Source organism: Chiloscyllium plagiosum, chromosome 12, assembly GCF_004010195.1.
Source record: "Chiloscyllium plagiosum isolate BGI_BamShark_2017 chromosome 12, ASM401019v2, whole genome shotgun sequence".
Taxonomy (NCBI): domain Eukaryota; kingdom Metazoa; phylum Chordata; class Chondrichthyes; order Orectolobiformes; family Hemiscylliidae; genus Chiloscyllium; species Chiloscyllium plagiosum.
Genome location: NC_057721.1, coordinates 47,231,839 through 47,251,531, shown reverse-complemented (window position 1 = coordinate 47,251,531; position 19,693 = coordinate 47,231,839). Strand labels below are relative to the sequence as shown.

Sequence of the window (19,693 nt, the reverse complement as noted above, 5' to 3'; positions counted from 1 at the left end):
CAGCTCATGTCTGTCTCCTGCGGAGGTCATTATGATTTCTCGCTGTGGCATGTTGGAACTGGCAGTCGATGAATTGAGCATTATACCGAGTTCTTATGAGGGCATCCTTGAGCCCTTCCAAGTATCTGTCACGTGATCATTCTAAAGATGAAACACTTTAGCTAAATTTGTTTAATATTACATTCCATGACACTGCAATCCTGTTGTTATAAATGTTGTCTTATGATTCTGCTCCACAACTTAAAGCTAGTGTTTCCAAAATAAACCTGTTGGACTGTAACCTGGCGTTATGCGATTCTTAACTTTGTCCACCCCAGTCGAAAACCGGCATCTCCAAATCAGATAAATTAGGAGGGAGTGAGATTGATTAAAATACAAAGTTGGCGATTATGAAGTTATGTGTTTTAACTTCCATCATACTCCGAAAACACCTTTATTAAGTTAAAAGGCAGGGAGTGGTTGGTGCTGAGCTCTGCACTATGTGTCATCTTCATTTCCTCCAAAACCTCATGAAACACCCAGAAACGAAAATGTTTGGAAATATGTTTCTTCTTTGTCACTGGGCAACCCCGGATTGCGGATTTGGTCAGCAGGTGTGAGTAATGACAGCGTGACCAGCGCCTGGTGTACTGAAGAATGGTTTTTGATAGGCTCGCATTTCAAACTGCAAAAACTAAAACTATGCACTTTATAGCATCCTAAGTTAAATCCGTTAACAAAAAGACGAATTGACTCGATTGTTGTGATAGTGGTTTGACCTATGTCTTAGAGCAGCCACCTTACTGAGCAAACGAAAATGGCAGCAAGTACTAATGTAAGGCGGGGGTGGTGGAATTAATGAATCTTCAGAAGCAAGCGAATCCCTGATTATTTGAAAGGTCTTTTAACTTTTTGATACACTTAATTGAATAAAACATGCAAGCTTGGTTTTATTTTCGAATGCTTTGCGGTGTTAGGCCAGACTGTAAGAATCCAAACCGGTCTCCCCACCCTTCATGGATTGGCTTTTTGAGAATGAAGGCGGGTAAGTGGGCGGAGAGTCTGAGTTTTGTAACAGTCCGCAGCTACACTGTAACATTCTGTCGCCACATTGTGATCAGGGTAGAAGCTGTGGTAGCAACACCGAGAGACTAACAATGAGTCGGCAATTGTGTGGAGGCACTAGCTCTGAGAAAACTGTTACGCCAGAGGTGCAGCAGATCGCTTATTCGGTGAGTACAAGCTTTGCAGAATCAATGGTTTACCCAAACTGAGGAACCAGCGGTCGAAAAGCACGATGCTGGAAAAGCACAGCCGGACAGGTAGCATCCGACCAGCCGGAGAGTCGACGTTTCGAGCATAAACTCTTCATCAGGGTGGCCCAAGGGGGGCGAGAAATAAGTGACGTGTTGGCCCAAACACAGAGCTAACCAAATCCTTGCTCCTAAGAGTTAGAGGTCGAGAAGGAGGTAAAATGATAGATGAGTTTACATAAGAATCTACGAATACTAGAAATCTAAAGTAAGGACAGGAAATAAACTCGACAAACTCAAGAGGGAGGGTAGTATCTTTTTTTTCAAAAAAGGTCCGAAATATTAACTCTCTCGAAGTATCACATGGATTTTCAAATGATAGGTTCGAAAACATTGAACTGTCTGGGGGAGGGGGAATGCCAGAATTAGCAAAAGATAAGGTGGGTGTAAGAGCTTAAAGTCAGATTGGCAGTATTTAAAACTAGTTTTCTCACTTTGAGAGTGAACTACACGCCTCCCTCTCTACGTTACGTAACGCTTACAATGTTAGGGATTTTTATTTAACCTGAAATGCTGACCAGAACAGTGAAGGAATATTAATATTTTAGTTGTATTACACAATCTTTTTCAATCTTTATTTTTTTGGATTTGTTGCAGATTTTGCTCACCGCTCAACATCTAAGTAGGAAACGTAGGCCTCTTAAAGAGGTGAACCGTAAAATTCATCTTTTGCCTACTCAGATTCTTCAAAAATCATGATTAATTTGGTAGAAACTAAATTCGAATTGTACACAGAAGGAAACCATCTTGCATTTTAGTGCTACACCCACTTGATGTTTTTTGAAGTCTGGATACTGTGATGTGACAGACCATAACAACCTATAGGAGGAGAATTGGCACGTCTGGCCTGATCAATCATCGAGTCACGATAGAGATTTCTCAACCCCATTCTCCTGCCTCCTCCCTGTGAAGAAGGGCCTGTGCCCGAAACGTCGAATCTCCTGTTCCCTGGATGCTGCCTGACCTGCTGTGCTGTTCCAGCAATAAAGTTTCAACTTTGATCTCCAGCATCTGCAGACCTCACTTTCTCCTCCCTGTGTCCCTTGATCCCATTACCAATCAAGAATCTATCAATCTCTGTTTTAAAGACACTGAATTACTTAGCTTCCAAAGCCCTCTGGGGCAATCATTTCCACAGATTAACCACCCTCATTTCCAGCAAATGCATGGAACTCAGGGACTTTTTGAGAAACAAAGATTGAAACCATTTTATCAGCCGTCGTTAACACTGACCTGTTTTCCCCATTACCGACAGGGCCAAATTTCCCCTAAGATTCCCGCATTACCTAGCCCTGAAATAATATATTCATTTCTGTCTTGTATACCCTCATGATTCCACTGAGCTTGTCATCCCTGAGACCCATCCACCTGTTCCCTCAACCCAATTCACATGAAACTGTTGTACAACCAACTTCCCTTATTAGCTTCCAAGTTAGCAGAAATTAGATCATCCAGAACTGCTGCCTACACCCTAACCTGCACCAGATCCTGTTCACCAATTACTCCTGTGCTCACTGGCTCAAGAAATGCATTAGTTAAAATTCTCATTTGCGTTTTCAGATCTGCCTGTGTGGCCTTGAACCTTTCTCTGTCTCTCACCTCTAGTTATGCAGCCATTCATGTTTTCTACACTTCTGCAATTCTGGCTTCTTCAGCATCTTGTGTTCAGCCATTGATTACAAAGCCTTCAGTGGTCAAGACTCTGGCATTTCATCCCAAAACCCTTCTGCCTGTCTACCGCTCCTTCCTCCCTCCCTGAAGACACTCCTTAAAACCTACTTCTGACCAAGGTGTTTGGTCATTTGCCTTGATATTTCCTTATTTAGTTGGATGCTAAATTTTCACTTTTGATGCTAGGGACTTTTAAATTGACATGACACAGCTTAATGTTATGAAGTTATTTGGTGAGGGAGGGAAGAAAGGGCTGAAAGATGGTGTGAAATTAACTATTGATTTTCCAGATCAAAAAGTATTAAATTCAAATCTTCAAATTAATGTATGCTAACTCTATCCTATCATGTTCTTTGTATTGCCCTATCCACACCACCATTCTGGGATGATCTACTATGGTTTCTGACATCAATGTTATTCAAAATGCTAATTCTCTACATTATTTCATAACCTTACCCTTTGTCTCTATTTCATGCAGCCCAATGTTTTCCTCCTTGGAGCACTGTTTCTGAGCAGGTTTTTCCTTTGCATCCCATTGCAAAAGCCTGTGACCCCCCCCCCCCAATACACAAATTGGAATTCTTTAACTAAATTACTTGCCCTTTCTTGCCTTTTTCTTGGATGCCTCCTTAAAACTTCTGTTTTAAAATGACAACATTTTGATTACAAAAGTGCTTTTGGGACATCTTGAAGTCACAAAAGATGTGACATGAAATCAAATTAGCTTTTAAAAACTGCTCTTGCAGCTCTGTTTTCATTTCTTTATTAAGCCTTGAGGGCTCTTGGGCATTTTTTTGGCACATTCAGAATACACTCTATATAAATATAATTTGTTCTATGTCCTTGATAATTCTCTCTTTTCCAGATGAAATCTGAGATCGAAGAAAAGGCAAACAGAACATATGATGTGTTTGTTGTAAAATCTTTTAAGACTCAAATTGTAGCTGGGATCAATTATTTCATGAAAGTAAGTTTGTTTGTGCTTTCAAATGTTTTGGATGTGTCTTACAAACATAACTTTAACACACATGGTTTGTCTCCTGTGTGGTATGGCTGGATACCTTTTGTAGCCTCTCTTACTTGAATAATATCATTTCTACCACAGGCTGGTTTCCATATACAGCAAACTTTTATTAACCAGCCCCTATAGAACCAGGAATGTACCAGTTAATTAAATATTCTGGTTGATCAAGAGGTCCACATAACCAATCTTAAAAACACACTAAGTAATAGCATAATGCAGGGTAAATACATCACTGTTACACTTTATTTACAGCATAAGTCACTTAAATAATACAAACTTTGCCTTAAATAAAACTTAGTTGCAGGTGAGAAGATGTTCTGCCATTAACTACTCAGACATTGCAGAGATTGCAAAAATATAGTAAACTTCCAATATTTGAGGCATATAGTGTTTGCTAGTTTATAGAGTGCCAGTGCAAACAACTTTTGCTGTATTTGAAGACTTCAGCTTGGTTTAACTTTCTGCTTTCTCAAGCATAAAGTTACTGTGAGAGATGAAGGCACTTTAAGTACAATTATTTTATTGCTTAGCAGTTCCACCTCAATGACTTCCAATTCATATTGGGAAACTGGCTACAAAACTCCTATTTACAGATTTGATGGGTTTATGGAACCAGGTTGGAGGAATAGACAAGAACTGCATTCAAAGCATGGTCATGACTAAAATATTTACTGTTTGACAGAATAGCAGCTGGAAAGCTGCTTAGGCTTTTGATTCCTAGATCAGATGAATGTTGAGACAAAAAATGCATTTAAGAATGTTGAGATTTAATATATACATAGATTATAGTTTTACTAACCTAACTTCTTTCTCTGTTAATTAGATCCACGTTGGTGGTGATGACTACATACATGTAAAAATATACGAAGATCTTCCTTGCAGGAATAGCAAAAAGGAAGTATCTGATATAAAGACCAACAAATTACACACTGATGATTTAGTGTACTTTTAAAACAAACCTTTATTTTAGGTTGCTAGGCTGGAGCAAAAGCAGTTTCTCAGCTTGTATAATCGCTAGCACTTTGTCAGTGCCATTTTATCTTGATATGGGGAAGTGATGGAGACAATTTATGGATGCTCTAAATGTTTTTCTCCCCACCCTAATTCTAGTGCCAATTGAGATGTTTAACAAGTAAACTGATTTCCTTCCATTCCATTTCATAATTTTTAACGAATGGAAAATTAGTTACAATGGAAATTGTTTCCTTCAAAGGTTACGGGTGTGTTTGGAAAATCAAATTATTTAATCCAGAAAAATACAAGTCCAAGTAGCCAGAAATGTTGATTGGTTAGCTGGTTTTGCTCCATCCTAGGTTTAACTATGGAGATCCTACACTTTAGAAAAGAAAATGCCTTTTTTTTTTTATTAAACCATTTTAATCCTGATGGAAAATGTTTGAGTAATCTAAATACAATGAAAACACAGGCAGGCCTTTTTGTTGTAAATCTTTTACTGTAGATTGAAATGAGAAACATTCAAATATGCTTGTATTGGATAATTTTGCATTGTAATAGTAAATAAATATTTCTAAACATCACTAGAAAGCAATATTGTAAATTATTGTAAATTAAGGTACATGCATTCTTCCAGTTTGCTGAAATCTTTATTTTAAAAGCAACATCTTTACTGAGGACAAAAGGGAATCCAATAAGGATTGGATTGGTTTTACACTTGGCGCAACTGCTGTTCCATATTGTGTAGATCATTATTTTAAATTCTCCTTTAAAATGACAGTATTGGATGTTAGCACAAGTATTTAAAATACAAAGTGTGGATTTAATTTTAAAATCCAAATGCTGGTGGGAGGAGAAAGTACACAACAAACACCACTGTTTTACATGACTTGGGATGGCATAGCAATTATGCATGTTAATTTTTCTACTGATTCAACGTAGAATAGCTATTGCAGTTACTTGAGCACACTGCCAGTGTGCCACTGTGTTTTCCTGAGTGGTGGATTGTTTTGGATGAAACCACATCTGCTCTCCTAGTTGCATGTAACAGATGTTGTAGCACTGTTGACAGGATCAGGGGAGTTGTAGCCAATATCCTAGACAATGTTTATCCCCAGAGACTTCATGTTAATAGAACAAATTCAGATATGCAGTAACAGTTGCCGTTTAACCTAGAACAGGGGCTTCTTGTGCAAATTGCCATTGCCTTCAACTATGAAGATGCCACATTAAGTGGGTTGGCTATTGTGCCAGTCAAGCAACTATTTGTAATTGGAGTGCAATTACTGGTTTTAAGGTCTTTTAGTTCCCACCTTTATTGGTTTTGATTGTGGTTTATAAAAGTGAAACTGGTCAGATTATTTAATATGTTTAAAAGTCTTCTAGTTGCTTAATTGGTTCATTGCAAATCATTAGTCTCTCGAATTTTGGTAAGCTGTACAGTAGTCAATTGAGCATTCAATTCAACATTAAATATAAACTCATTTGCATTTATCCAGTGAAATAACAAAGTTCATGATGTACACAGTCTCAAATAGGCTTTTTGACAGGTAGAGGAAAGAAAACATTGACTCACTGAGAAGGTAGAAGCATATCTCAGCAATAAGTTCCACTAAAATGTGAAATTACTGAAATTCCTCAATTAGAGGAAACACTGTTTATGGTCTTTCCTTACCCAAACAATTTGTTCCTTAACTACTGCATCAGTATAGTATCACACTGGCTGTTACTTTTTAAACTAAGTTATGCACTCCCTTGTGTCTGACCTTTTTAATAACATGAGAACTGGACTTAAATCTTACAACATTTATCTCTGCAGTATTTTTGAAAATCTTGGAAAATTTATAAATTCACAATCTGGAGAAATTCAATCATATTGAATTTGAAACATTAACTCTTGTGTTTCACAGCTGCTGTCAGACCAGAGTTTCTTCAACACTGGATGCTGGAAATCTGAAACAGTATCGTTTTTTAATTATAGAATCATTCCTGAGAAACATCAATAAATTTTTTGCTTTCGGAAATTGTAAATGCACAATCCAACAAAGGTTATTTTGATTGTCATTTAATTGTGACTCCGTTTCTAGACAATTTCTACAACTAAAATTCTGGATTAAGGAACAGTTACTACTGAAATGCATAAGTCTTTTGTGACTAGTCCACATCCATAATACAACCTTTTTTATAGTGCAGTTGCTGCTAGATTTTTCTCAGCAATCTTTACCAAACATTCAGACCGATAGCAATGTTCTTTGGGTGTGTGGCGAGAGTGATAGTTCTTTGGAGGTGTATCTAACATGTATAGTTGGTGTTACATCTATGCACACAAGACTAAAAGCATCAGTGGATTTTTTTTATTACTAATGGGACACAATCTCCAGAAATAAAACATTGTTTCAATGTGGTTTCTTCAGAAGTTCAAACTCCAGATTGCACACAACAGAACATGTCCAATATTTAAATACACATGAATAGACAGGAACAGAACCATATTTTATCTAAATTTTAAAAACTGTTGATTTGAGTTAAAACAAAAGGAACCTTGACACTTGAGTTGGAATAGAATCACTGTTTCCACGAATACAATAATACAGATAATGTTCCTTTTACCCATGGTAGAGACAATTCATGATCTTTATAAAAAGTATTACTGTCAGATAGGGCAGATTTTACTAGAAAGATTTTCTAGATGGCTTTGGCATACACTACTCTCCCCATCTTGTTTACCTTTAATGGAAAATAATTATCACCCAAAACATGGCTAAGCAGACCATTATTGCCCATGTGACACTAGAAATTAAGGTGAATAGCAAGAATGATTAAAAAATACCTTTAGATTTTGAACAGATCATTATACGTTTTGTAAGAAAGAGCAACAATTTTAAGCAGCGCTCAGGCTCTGAAGGAACACTTGCCTAGGTATTTGGCATCAGGGAAAGAAAAAAAAAGTTTCTGGTGCCCCAGTCCCATTCAAACATACCTTCCCAGCAAGCTCTAAAGAATGCTGAATTGCTGGCAGATTTGGCCCCTCTTGTTTCTGCCCTACTGCATGGAATAAGTTACTTGAGGACTCTTTTTAAATTGAACACACAAGACATTAACTTGTACTTACAAATCAAATGTTTTGAACTGTAGATGAGGCAGCCAGAGGGAAACATTTGCAAAATTTGACATAACTGTAAATGGCATTTTAACAACAAAGTCAGAGCAAATGTTTAATCCCTAGCCTGAATGGCACAGGTTCAAATTCTAAACTCTTAATGTCTAAATTAGAAATTAAACTCTCAGGCTTCTAAAACTGTGCAGCTTAATCATTGGTATTTGTACTGTGCACCTACCTGATTACCAGATATAAACCGAGCCAGAGGTTTTGGCATTTGAGTATTTCCTTTCACTTCAACTCAGACAGTCTGAGTGACGTAGTAGCAATTCCAATTGTGATTAAATGGGAATCCAGTTCTGAAGGGTAGGTTTTTTTGAATAAAATGCAGCCTATAATTGAATAAACATTGAAACAAATAGCAAGTCTGATATCTTTTATTGCAAATTAAAGTTGGATTGGGCAATTTAAGGGAGATAAAACTTGTTAAAATTGTCATGACATCACCAAAATTGTCCAATAATCCTACACGGGACAGAGGGAAAAACATTCTAGTAAATGAGGCTATGAAAACCTTCCAGATACTTTGCTTTGCAACATCTGACATGATCTGTTTCATTATGCAATTAAAAAAAAGTTTAAACCATGCATGAAACTGTCTTAAGATATTCAAGATGGACAAGTATGTTTGTGTAAAGCTCACAAAGTTTACATCATAGTAAGTTTGTTTGAACCATTTTTATGGGCAATTTTAAGTTGTTGCTGGAACTGCCAGTTTCCCCACAATCATAGGTCCATCAAATTCAAAACGTCTTAATCATTATACCTATAAACGGTCCCTGAAATGGTCCACTGCACTTTACTCTCAACAACTATCATCTGATTCATACTTCACAAGCCACAGGCAGGCAGGAATTGGCTTGTCTTCACAGTGCTTTAGTGTCACAGGCTGGTTGAGGGCTTGTAATGATTTCTGCAGCGTTCCTTGAAGACCTTAAAAAAAAATTGAAGTGATTACTCCAGAATTTGACTCGCTTGTGTTTTATTTAGATGGGATGGTTGGGTGGGGTAAATACTTTCTACAATACATTAATGACGTTATCGCTGCTGCTTCTTCCTCTTGTCTTGAATTGGAAAAAACTTGTCAATTTCACTTCCAGTTTCCACCCTGCTCTCACCTTCAACTGGTTCATCTGATTCTTCCCTTCCTCTACATTTCTGGAGATAGACTGGCCACCAATATCCACTACAAACCCATTTACTCCCACAGTTACCTCATCTATACGCCCTCACACCCTGCTACCTGTGAAGAGTCCTTTCCAATCTCTCAGTTTCTCCATCACTGTGGCACCTGTTCTGATAATGCCACTTTCTGTAGGAGATCCTCAGAAATGTTCATATTTGTTGTCTACCAAGGATTTCCTACCGTGGTTAATAGGGCCCATTTCCCACCACACCAAAAGATCCCCCGCTCCTCACCAGCCTCCACATCCACATCATGTCCTTTATCCATTTCCACACCCAATCATGACATGAGCTGCTTTCAGCTCAGCTGACATATTTTCACTTACTTATATAGTCACTATTTTCAAGCTTTTGTTTCTCCCTTGCTTACCATTATCCTTTCCTTTGTCTGTTTCACTCTCTCCCACTCTGGGCTTCATCTATATCTATCACCTACTCCTTTACCCCCCTCAACCGCTCTATCTGCAGTACATAAACAACCTTTTCCAATTACTATCAGTTCTGAAAAAGGGTCACTGGACCTGAAATATTAACTCTACTTTCTCTCCACAGAGTCGGCCAGACCTGCTGAATTTCTCCAGCAAATTCTGTTTTTGTTTCAGATTTCCAGTGTCCTCAGTTCTTTGTTTTATTATAATTTGGTGGGGTGTCTCTGATAATTAATTCATTGAAAAGGGACACTTCAAAAAGGTTTAAGAACTACTGATCTAGGTGACAAAAGAAATTAAACAGCTTATATAATCATTTGGATGATGAATTAATTTTTATATAATTGTACTGTTTTCCAATAAATACTATTAAAAGAGAAATGCAAGCACAGTCCCTACCTTCCAACTTCTGTCATTGACAACCTCCTCAACATTTAATTCGGACTGCATCAATTTCAACTGAAACATAAACAGACACTCAGAATGCAAATATAAATACGTTACAGCAGACAGAGTGATTTATAATATCACAGGAGGCCATTTGACCCACTGATCACAAAACATCTCACCCACCCTATCCCCATAACCTTGCATTTGCCATAACTAACCTATCTAAACTGCACATCTTCAACTGTGGGAGGAAACTGGAGCACATGGAAGAAACCCATGCAAACACAGGGAGAATGTGAAAATTCCACACAGTCACCCAAGGCTGGAATTGAACCCTGGTCCCTGGTGCTGTGAGACAGCAGTACTAACCATTGTGCCACCATGCTGATAACGTTTAAGCACATTAAAGAGATAGATTCAGTCCAAATCTTGTGCCTATCTATTGAGACAGAGACATCACCATTTCTATACAGACAAGTACACTGATTGCAGATATTTCAATGTGTTTTATATAACCATACAGAGACTCCAATATCCTCTATCCCTCTGCATTACAATATTTACGTAACATCTGAACAAAAGTACTTTTGTTCAGGATAATTTTAATCAACCATCCTGTAAAATGCTTTCCATATATGATGTGCATTATAGAAATCGGAGGCTTTTTGTATTGTCTCTTTCCTCCTCCCTCTCTTTCTGGTTCACATTACTAACAGCTGAGCTCTATTTATAATGCTGAACTTGGATCTGAGTGTTACTAATCACAGGTAACAGAATGTGCTGAGTTTTCATTAACAAGTCAAGAGAAATACAAATGAACAAGGGCTTGTGATGGTCTTCTCACAAATAATTCTAACTGAGATAAAGTTGTTTTCATACAAGTGTTTTCTTTACTACCAGCATATCTTTTTCAACTTTGTAAAAGAGGAAGGATTTATTTGAGTTCATCATCAGAACCAGGATGATGTTGAAGCTACAATTAGCAGCTCAAGTTGTGCCGATTAGGGAAAGTCAGCCAGTAACATTTGCTGGAAAGTGTAATTGTGAGAACTTCAGGTAAGAGTAGAATTAAGGCCAGCTGAGAAATTCACCACAACCTGTGAACCAAGACTGTTAAGATGAAAATGTGATAAATGAGTAGTAGAAAAGCTACTATAGGTCACTCAGAATTGGTGGAATATTATGCCAGCATAGATCATCACCTTCAGAATGGGAGAATATTGAAGAGATAAAAATACTTGTATGGATTCATCATTGAAATCTTGTCAATTTTTGCAAAGATTTGAATAATTTGTGCATGGACGTTGGCCTGAAAGAAGGTTGATTATTTTGATAATGTTTTGTAAACTATTAAGCCCCTATGTAATATTAATTTGTAATATTAACAAAGTGACAATAATACTTAGAGTTCACTTAAAAGTGGAATTAAAGCATCCTACATATTTATTATTTTCAATTTAACTTTGTACTTGTGAAATGAAAGGAGAGCTCCTTTAGTTACAACCTCTCATTTTATTTTGTGATCTTAGTATTCACAAGTGTAACTTCAAATTAACAAAATAAATGCAATATGTTAATATATAATGATGTGGAGATGCCGATGTTTGACTGGAGTGGACAAAGTTAAAAATTAAATGACACCAGGTTATAGTCCAACAGGTTTGTTCAGAAGTACAAGCTTTTGGAGCGCTGCTCCATTGTCAAGTAACGAGTGGATTAGGATCGCAGGACACAGAATTATAGCAAAAAGATCATAGTGTCATGCACTGATGTGATATATGGAACAAACCTGGATTGCTGTTAAGTCTTTCACCTAGGTTTGTTCAATAGATCACATCAGTGCATGACACTATGATCTTTTGCTATAAAGTCTGTGTCCTATGACTCTACTCCACTAGCTACCTGACAAAGGACCAGCAGTCTGAAAGTTTGTACTTCCAAGTAAACCTGTTGGACTATAACCTGGTGTTATGTGATTTTTAACTTGATATACAATAACATTCAACTCACATTGGCTAGATTTGATAAAACTAAGAAGAGCATGTAATGCGATACTTCCAACAGTATGTTCAGGTACTAACAACTCCAACATGAGGCCTTGAAGGTACCATTTTAGTAAAGAAGTGAAGTCTCTGTGACAAATAGGTGATTGATGGGGGCTAATTGCCAAATAAAATATCAACTGGTGTTCATTAAGGAGGAAGTACAGCATTTCAGAAATGATTACTTGTCTTAAAGACCTTTCTTGTTTGGAAGTAAATAGAGTGTTGAGGTGAATTTCAAGTGTTACTAGAAAGGGGTACTTGTCATTTAATGTTCACTTCCTACTGAAGTTGTGAAGAGGACCTCCAGAATGTTTTGCCAAGATTTTACCAGCGTTCTTTCCCTATTCATTCTGCAATTATGCCCTGTGTTATTCTACTATACTGGATACCATATAAAAAGTCTACAGGAGAAAGGAAATGCTCAGTCAAGGGAATCTTACAAAGAAGCCCCGTGGTCTGTAAGGAATGGGAGGACGACACATGGGCAGAGACAGCAGCTTTTGGGACCCTCTACAACTGGAGTACTAGAACAGGTACAAACTTTCTCTCCTTCTCTCGAACTAGTGTAACAATTCAGAGATCTGTGTTCTCTCTCGGTCAGTGCAGCACACTGTGTGCCAGCCAGCACACTGGTCATATTGAATTCAGGTTCATCAGACTAATTCCAGAGATGAAGGCTTTGTCTATGAGGAGAGATTGAACAGTTTAGGATCGTACTTTCTGGAGTTTAGAAAAATGAGAGGAGATCTATTTGAGGTATATAAGATGCTCAAGGGAATTGACAAAGAGAAGATCGTTCCTCATGTGAGGAAATCTAGAACAAGAAGGCAATATTTTAGGAAAAGGGGTAGCAGACTTAAAATAGAGGTGAGGAGAAATTACTTCTCTCAACAAATCTTGAATTTGTGGAATTCATTACCCCAGAGTGTGTGGACGCTGAGACATTGAGGAGATAGATATTTTAAATTAGTAATGGGGTGAAGGGTTACGGAGAGCAGGAAGGAAAGATGAGATCAGCCGCGATCAATCAAATGTAGAGCAGGTTTGAGCAGGTGAATCGCCTACTTCTATTCTGATTTCTTACATTCTTATATTAGGTGGGGTTGGGGTGAGGTGGGGTTGGGGAAGAGATGAGGAAATAACTGCTCCATATAAAATGCATCTAGTCAACAATCAATTGTAGAATCCCTACAATGCGGAAACTGGCCATTTTGACCCAACAAGTTCACACTGACCCTCCAAAAAGAGTAATCCACCGAGACCCGTTTCCCAACCTATTACTCTACATTTCCCCTGACTAATGCACCTAGCCTACACATCCCTGGACACTATGGGTAATTTTAGCATGGCCAATTTACATAACCTGTACATCTTTGGACTGTGGGAGGAAAATGGAGCACCCACGAAGACATGGGGAGAATGTGCAAACTCCACACAGACAGTGGCATTAGGCTGGAATCGAACATGGGTCCCTGGCCCTGTGAGGCAGCAGTGCTAACCACTTAGCCATCATGCTGCCCTAAACATTCACTGAGTTGCTGGATTAAAATGCTAGTGACAATACCACTAGCCATTGCCTCCCCCAATGAGGCCATGTCCTTCCCCTTGGCAAGTGCTAAACTTGCAGGTTTTTGTTTTTGCACCTCAGAACTTGTCCAAGTTCTGGCAATCTATAATTAAAAAAAGTTTTGTGACTAATTAAGACATTCAAATGAATGCCTTATTAGCACAGCAACTAATATGTGCATGTTTTCATCTTTCAGCTAAATACACTCAAAATTTGTTGAAGTTGCAACTAACAAGAATTCTGTATTTATTAGTAAGACCATAAAGACATAGGAGCAGAAATTAGGCCATTTGACACAATGAGTCTGCTCCATCATTCAATCAAGGCTGATGAGTTTCTCAAACACATTCTCCCAGTTTCTCCCTGTAATCTTGATACCCTTTACAATCAAGAACCTATCTCCGTCTTAAATATACTCAATGACCTGGCCTCCAGAGTCTTCTGTGACAGTAATTTCTATAGATTCACTTATCTCTGTCTGAAGAAATTTCTCCTTATCTCTGTTCCTTTTACTCTAGGCTGTGCCCTCAGTCCTAGTCTCTCCTACCAACATCCACTCTGTCTGTAAGTTTCAATTAGATCACCCCTCATCCTTCTAAGCTCCATTCAGTATAGATCCAGAGTCCTTAAATGTTCCTCATATGTTAAGTTTTTCATTCCTGTGATCATTCTCATGGACCTCCTCTGAACATGCTCCAGGGCCAGTACATCTTTCCTGACATATGGGACCTAAAACTGCGCACAATACTCCAAATGCGACCTGATTAGAGCCTTCTAGAGCCTCAGAAGTACATCCCTTCTTTGATATTCAAGTCCTCTCAAAATAAGTGCCACCATTGCATGTGCCTTCTTAACGACTTACTCAACCTGAAGTTTACTGTGAGAGAATTCTGGACAAGAACTCTCAAGTCTCTCTGCACTTCAGACTTCTCTCCCCATTTAGAAAATAGTCCATGCCTCTAATCTTGCTACCAAAATGCATGACCTCACACTTTTCTACAGTTCACTCCCACAACCATTGTGGAGTACACTTTGTTTCACAAAAAACATAGTTCCACTTATTTAAAAAGGGAAATATCTGGAACTTTCTTTAGCAAGAAAGGGCTGGAGCCAAATTGTTTTTTCAAGTCTCATTATTTACAGTAAATAAATATGTTCAGAACTACAAATATTATTTATTATTCTTAATACATCAAACTGTTCAATTAAGTATTAGATTTTTTTTAAAAAAACTTCAGCAGCAGAGCACACATTATTTCTGCTGTATTACTGGGCAACTGAGCAATGTCATATAATACCCAAAACCAATAAGCTTAATTCTAATGCTAATGGTCAGCAGCCTCTCTGAAACAAAAGAACACTTCAAATGTGCAATTCTATTTTAAGTTTTTTGCATTATTTATTAAAAACATTTAAGTTTGGCACATCCACATCAAAAGTATATTTTAAAACAAAGTTTCAAAGGAAGGAAACTGTGGGAGTGGCTGATATGACTATGCATGCCTTACATTTGTTTGTTCTTTCCGAAGTCGTTTTAGTAGCGTTAAATTGTCCATATCTTTATTTCTCTCTTCTCGTAGTTTGTTCACCCTACTGGAACTTTGGTTTATGCACGTCTTTATGGCTTTTTCCCTACTAACGTGTGCCTGTTTTAGCTAAAAAGGGGGAAAAAAAAGAGGAAGATAGGTACACCACAAAATTTACCAACCTTGTAATATAAAATATTTTCATTTGGTTTTGCCTTGATGCAGTCGACAGATATCCCAGAAAATGGACCAATATACAAGTACATTTTACCACCCAGAAGTAAATTGCAGAGAAACAAGTAGACAAGTCTTATGAAAAAAAAATATACACTAAGCAGCTTATCAACATGTTTGGAAATAGAGCACACACTTTAGAGCGTGCTTTATATCTCTGAGCAATTTTCAAAAAAAATGTTGACTAGATTTTATGTGAATCTTTAACAATTGGAGTAATGTTTGGAGTGGAATAAGCACCCCGAAATCATCTATATCATTAAGAAAACTAACAGAATTCTCTTATTTATTGTAAAGGAAATTGAATACAAAATTAGGGAGGTTATGTTTCAGCTTTATGGGACACTGGAAAAACCACATCTGATTTTGATTCATTTATTGTCCCGTGTATTTTTGTTACAAAATATAGCGAAAAGTGTTGCATAGTGCTGCCACTCTCCAGCGCCATCTTAAAACACAGAAACATGAACTGAAAAATAGAATATAAAGGTAGAAGAATATATAAATAAAGAGAGTGTTCAACTTTACAGTCCTCCTCGTTTAGTGCTCTGCCATAGGCCATGGACCTATTGGCCAGGCATAAGCCCCTTCACAATGCTGCTACTATTGGAATGAAAGTTGTCACTCTTCAGTGCTATCTTGCCTCTAAAAACTCCCTCGCCAATTTAAGTTCACGCCAAAGCAGCTGCTGGCATGAGTCCGCTTTGGGACCACCTCACCAATGCAGCAGCTGTCGCTATCACAGGGTATTGTACTGGGCCCAAACTCTCCTCCGCTGCAGCAATCATGAGTCAACATTAGGACTGCCTCATTGATGCAGAAGCCACCGGAAACCCAAACTCTCGCTGACACCACTGCCACGTGTCTGTAGCGCCATGAATCGGTGCTGGGCCCACTCACCAATTGCCAATGCTGTCGCCCAGACTGAGCTCTTCAACAAGAGGTAAGTAAAATAAAAGAGAAAAGAAAAAAAATAGAGACAGTGAGAAGCCCTACTCCATCGCCAACTTACCAGAAAAGCCCTCAGATCACAAATGTTTAAAATCGGTTAACAGCCAAATACACTGGCCAATGATCCTGACCAAACACTCCACTTCCCACTGATCCAGATGTAATTTCACTAGCAACGCATCAGCCCATCTGACCAGCTTATACCCTCCTGTATGTTCAGCATTGTGTCCCTAACTTAAGCAGGTTCAAAGAAAATTTAGCAAACTAATTAGGTAGGTATAGGGAATGCTGGATGACTAAAAAAATTGAGGGTTGGTTAAGAAAAAGAAGGAAGCATATATCAGGTATAGACAGGATAGATCGAGTGAATCTTTAGAAGAGTATAAAGGCAATAGGAGTGTACTTAAGGAGGAAATCAAGAGAGCAAAAAGGGGACATGAGATAGTTTTGGCAAATAGAGTAAGGAGAATCCAAAGGGTTTTTCATAAATACACGAAAGACAAAAAGGTAACTAGGGAGAGAATAGGGCCCCTCCAAGATCAGCAAGATGGCCTTTGTGTGAAGTCACAGGAGATGGGGGAGATATTAAACAAATAGTTTGCATCAGTGTTTATTGTGGAAAAGGTCTTGGAAGATATAGAAGGTGGGGAAATAGATGGTGACATCTTGAAAAGTGTCCATATTACAGAGGAAGAAGTGCTGGATGTCTTGAAAAGCATAAAAGTGGATACATCCCCAGGACCTGATAGGGTGTACCCTAGAACTCTGTGGGAAGCTAGGGAAGTGATTGCTGGGCCAGGGAACTATAGGCCAGTGAGCCTGACCTTGGTGGTGGGCAAGTTGTTGGAGAGACTCCTGAGGGACAGGATGTACAAGTATTTGGAAAGGCAAGGACTGATTAGGGATAGTCTACATGGCGTTGTGCGTGGGAAATCATGTCTCACAAACTTGATTGAGTTTTCTGAAGAAGTAACAAAGAGGATGGATGAGGGCAGAGCGGTAGATGTGATCTATGTGGACTTAAGTAAGGCGTTCAACAAGGTTTCCCACGGGAGACTGGTTAGCAAGGTCAGATCTCATGGAATACAGGGAGAACTAGCCATTTGGATACAGAACTGACTTGAAGGTAGAAGACAGAGGGTGGTGGTGGAGGGTTGTTTGCTAGACTGGAGGCCTGCGACCAGTGGAGTGCCACAAGGATCGGTGTTGGGTCCACTACTTTTCATCATTTATATAAATGATTTGGATGTGAGCGTAGAGGTATAGTTAGTAAGTTTGCAGATGATACTAATTTAGATAAATGCGAGGTGCTGCATTTTGGGAAAGCAAATCTTAGCAGGACTTACACACTTGGTAAGGTCCTAGGGAGTATTGCTGAACAAAGAGACCTTGGAGTGCAGCTTCGTAGCTTCTTGAAAGTGGAGTCGCAGGTGGATAGGATAGTGAAGAAGGCGTTTGGTATGCTGTCCTGTATATGCCACAGTATTGAGTACAGGAATTGGGAGGTCATGCTGCAGCTGTACAGGACAGTGGTTACAACATTGTTGAAATATTGCATGCAAATCTGGTGTCCTTCCTATCAGGAAAATGTTGTGAAACTTGAAAGGGTTCAGAAAAGATTCACAAGGATGTTGCCAGGGTTGGAGGATTTGAGCTCTCAGGAGAGGTTAAATAGGTTACGGCTGTTTTCCCTGGAGTGTCAGAGGATTAGGGGTGACCTAATAGATGTTTATAAAATTATGAGGGGCATGGATAGGATAAATAGAAAAAGTCTTTTCCTTGGGGTGGGGGAGTCCAAAATTAGAGGTTATAGGTTTAGGGTGAGAGGGGAAAGATATAAAAGAGACCTAAGGGGCAACCTTTTCACGCAGAGGGTGGTACGTGTATGGAATGAGCTGCCAGAGGAAGTGGTGGAGGCTGGTACAATTGCAACATTTCAAAGGCATTTGGATGGATATATGAATAGGAGGGGTTTGGAGCGATATGGGCTGGGTGCTGGCAGGTGGGACTAGATTGGGTTGGGATATCTGGTCGGCGTGATCGGGTTGGACCGAAGGGTCCGTTTCCGCGCTGTACATCTCTATGACTGTCTTATGAGGGACAAGTTAGGCATGCTAAGCTTGTTGCTACTGGAGTTTAGAAGAATAAGAGGCAACTTGATTGAAAAAGTTAAGATCCTGGAGGGTCATGAAAGGGATAGCTTTAGAAAGGATATTTCTTGTTCTAGGGGTATCTAGAATTGTAGGTCACTATTTGAAATAAGGGGTTGCCATTTAAAACAGAGATGAGACAAAATTGCTTCTCACAGAGGATGGCGAGTCTTTAGAATTCTCTTCCTGAATAGATGGTGAATGCAGACTTTTAACATTTTAAAGTCAGAGATGGACTTTTAAATCAACATGTTCAGATATGTTTGGACATACCTCTGCAGCCACCTTAAAGGCAGGGGCTTGACCCCTGCGCCAGAAGAACTCACAGACCCAGACAGATTCTTGATAAGCAAGAGGATGAATGGTTATTGTAGATTTGAGGTTACAATCAGTTCAACTATGATCTTATTAAATAGCAGAGCAGGTTCATGGGGCAGAATGTCTTACTTCTGCATCCTGTTTGCAGATGAATACTCTTGGCAGGCAAACCCTCCTGGTTCCTTCTGAAGTCTCTAACAGAATTTTTGAAAGATAGAGACTGCCAGTCAATAATCTGAATAATACTGTCATTAAAGCATTCACTCTGCGGCAGATTGCTGCTGAGACATAATTATCTGTTGTGAAACGAAATGTTGCATTTTGATGCTAGCCTTAGGAAATGTAAATGTTTGACCAAGTATGGATTGGATCATGACATCAACCTTGTATAAGTTTGTTGCAACCTGAAACAAGGTGCTTCCCGAGTCTCGATCAGGCAGAGCGAGCTTCTTTCTCGTATCCCAACAAAATTTGTTACAGCAGAAACGTATACTCTTTTCCAGCGGATCATATTTCCAGTTACACAGAAGAAGCGTGAGGTCTCTGAGAATTGTGTCAGATTGGGAGCTATATGGTAGTTATACCAGAAAATGTACGAGTTCAAATTGGAGAAAGGCCAATTTTGATGGTATTAGGCAAGAACTTTCGAAAACTGATTGGGGTTAGATGTTCACAGGTAAAGGGACGGCTGGAAAATGGGAAGCCTTCAGAAATGAGATAACGAGAATCCAGAAAAAGTATATTCCTGTCAGGGTGAAAGGAAAGGCTGGTAGGTATAGGGAATGCTGGATGACTAAA

At 38.8% G+C, this 19,693-nt stretch overlaps 2 protein-coding genes across 3 annotated transcripts in view; one reads left to right on the top strand and one right to left on the bottom strand.

Moving 5' to 3' along the window:
* The first annotated feature begins 1,054 nt into the window (after positions 1 to 1,054).
* Positions 1,055 to 5,525, top strand: LOC122555214 (cystatin-A1-like). The gene is made up of 3 exons (XM_043700974.1): positions 1,055 to 1,211; positions 3,829 to 3,930; positions 4,811 to 5,525. The coding sequence occupies exons 1-3, from the start codon at positions 1,137 to 1,139 to the stop codon at positions 4,937 to 4,939; spliced, it is 306 nt and encodes a 101-aa protein (XP_043556909.1). The 5' UTR covers positions 1,055 to 1,136; the 3' UTR covers positions 4,940 to 5,525.
* A 1,753-nt stretch (positions 5,526 to 7,278) lies between these two features.
* The window catches only part of mix23 (mitochondrial matrix import factor 23), a 25,207-nt gene continuing 12,792 nt past the window's right edge, over positions 7,279 to 19,693 (bottom strand). The window contains exons 3-5 of one of the 2 annotated variants that reach the window (XM_043700972.1): positions 15,225 to 15,371; positions 10,114 to 10,173; positions 7,279 to 9,034 (exon numbers count right to left, since the gene is read on the bottom strand). In XM_043700972.1, the coding sequence (XP_043556907.1) occupies positions 8,984 to 9,034; positions 10,114 to 10,173; positions 15,225 to 15,371 (258 nt within the window). In that variant the 3' untranslated portion in view covers positions 7,279 to 8,983. The remainder of the gene's footprint in view (positions 9,035 to 10,113; positions 10,174 to 15,224; positions 15,372 to 19,693) is intronic. The other variant, XM_043700973.1, reaches the window with a different exon arrangement.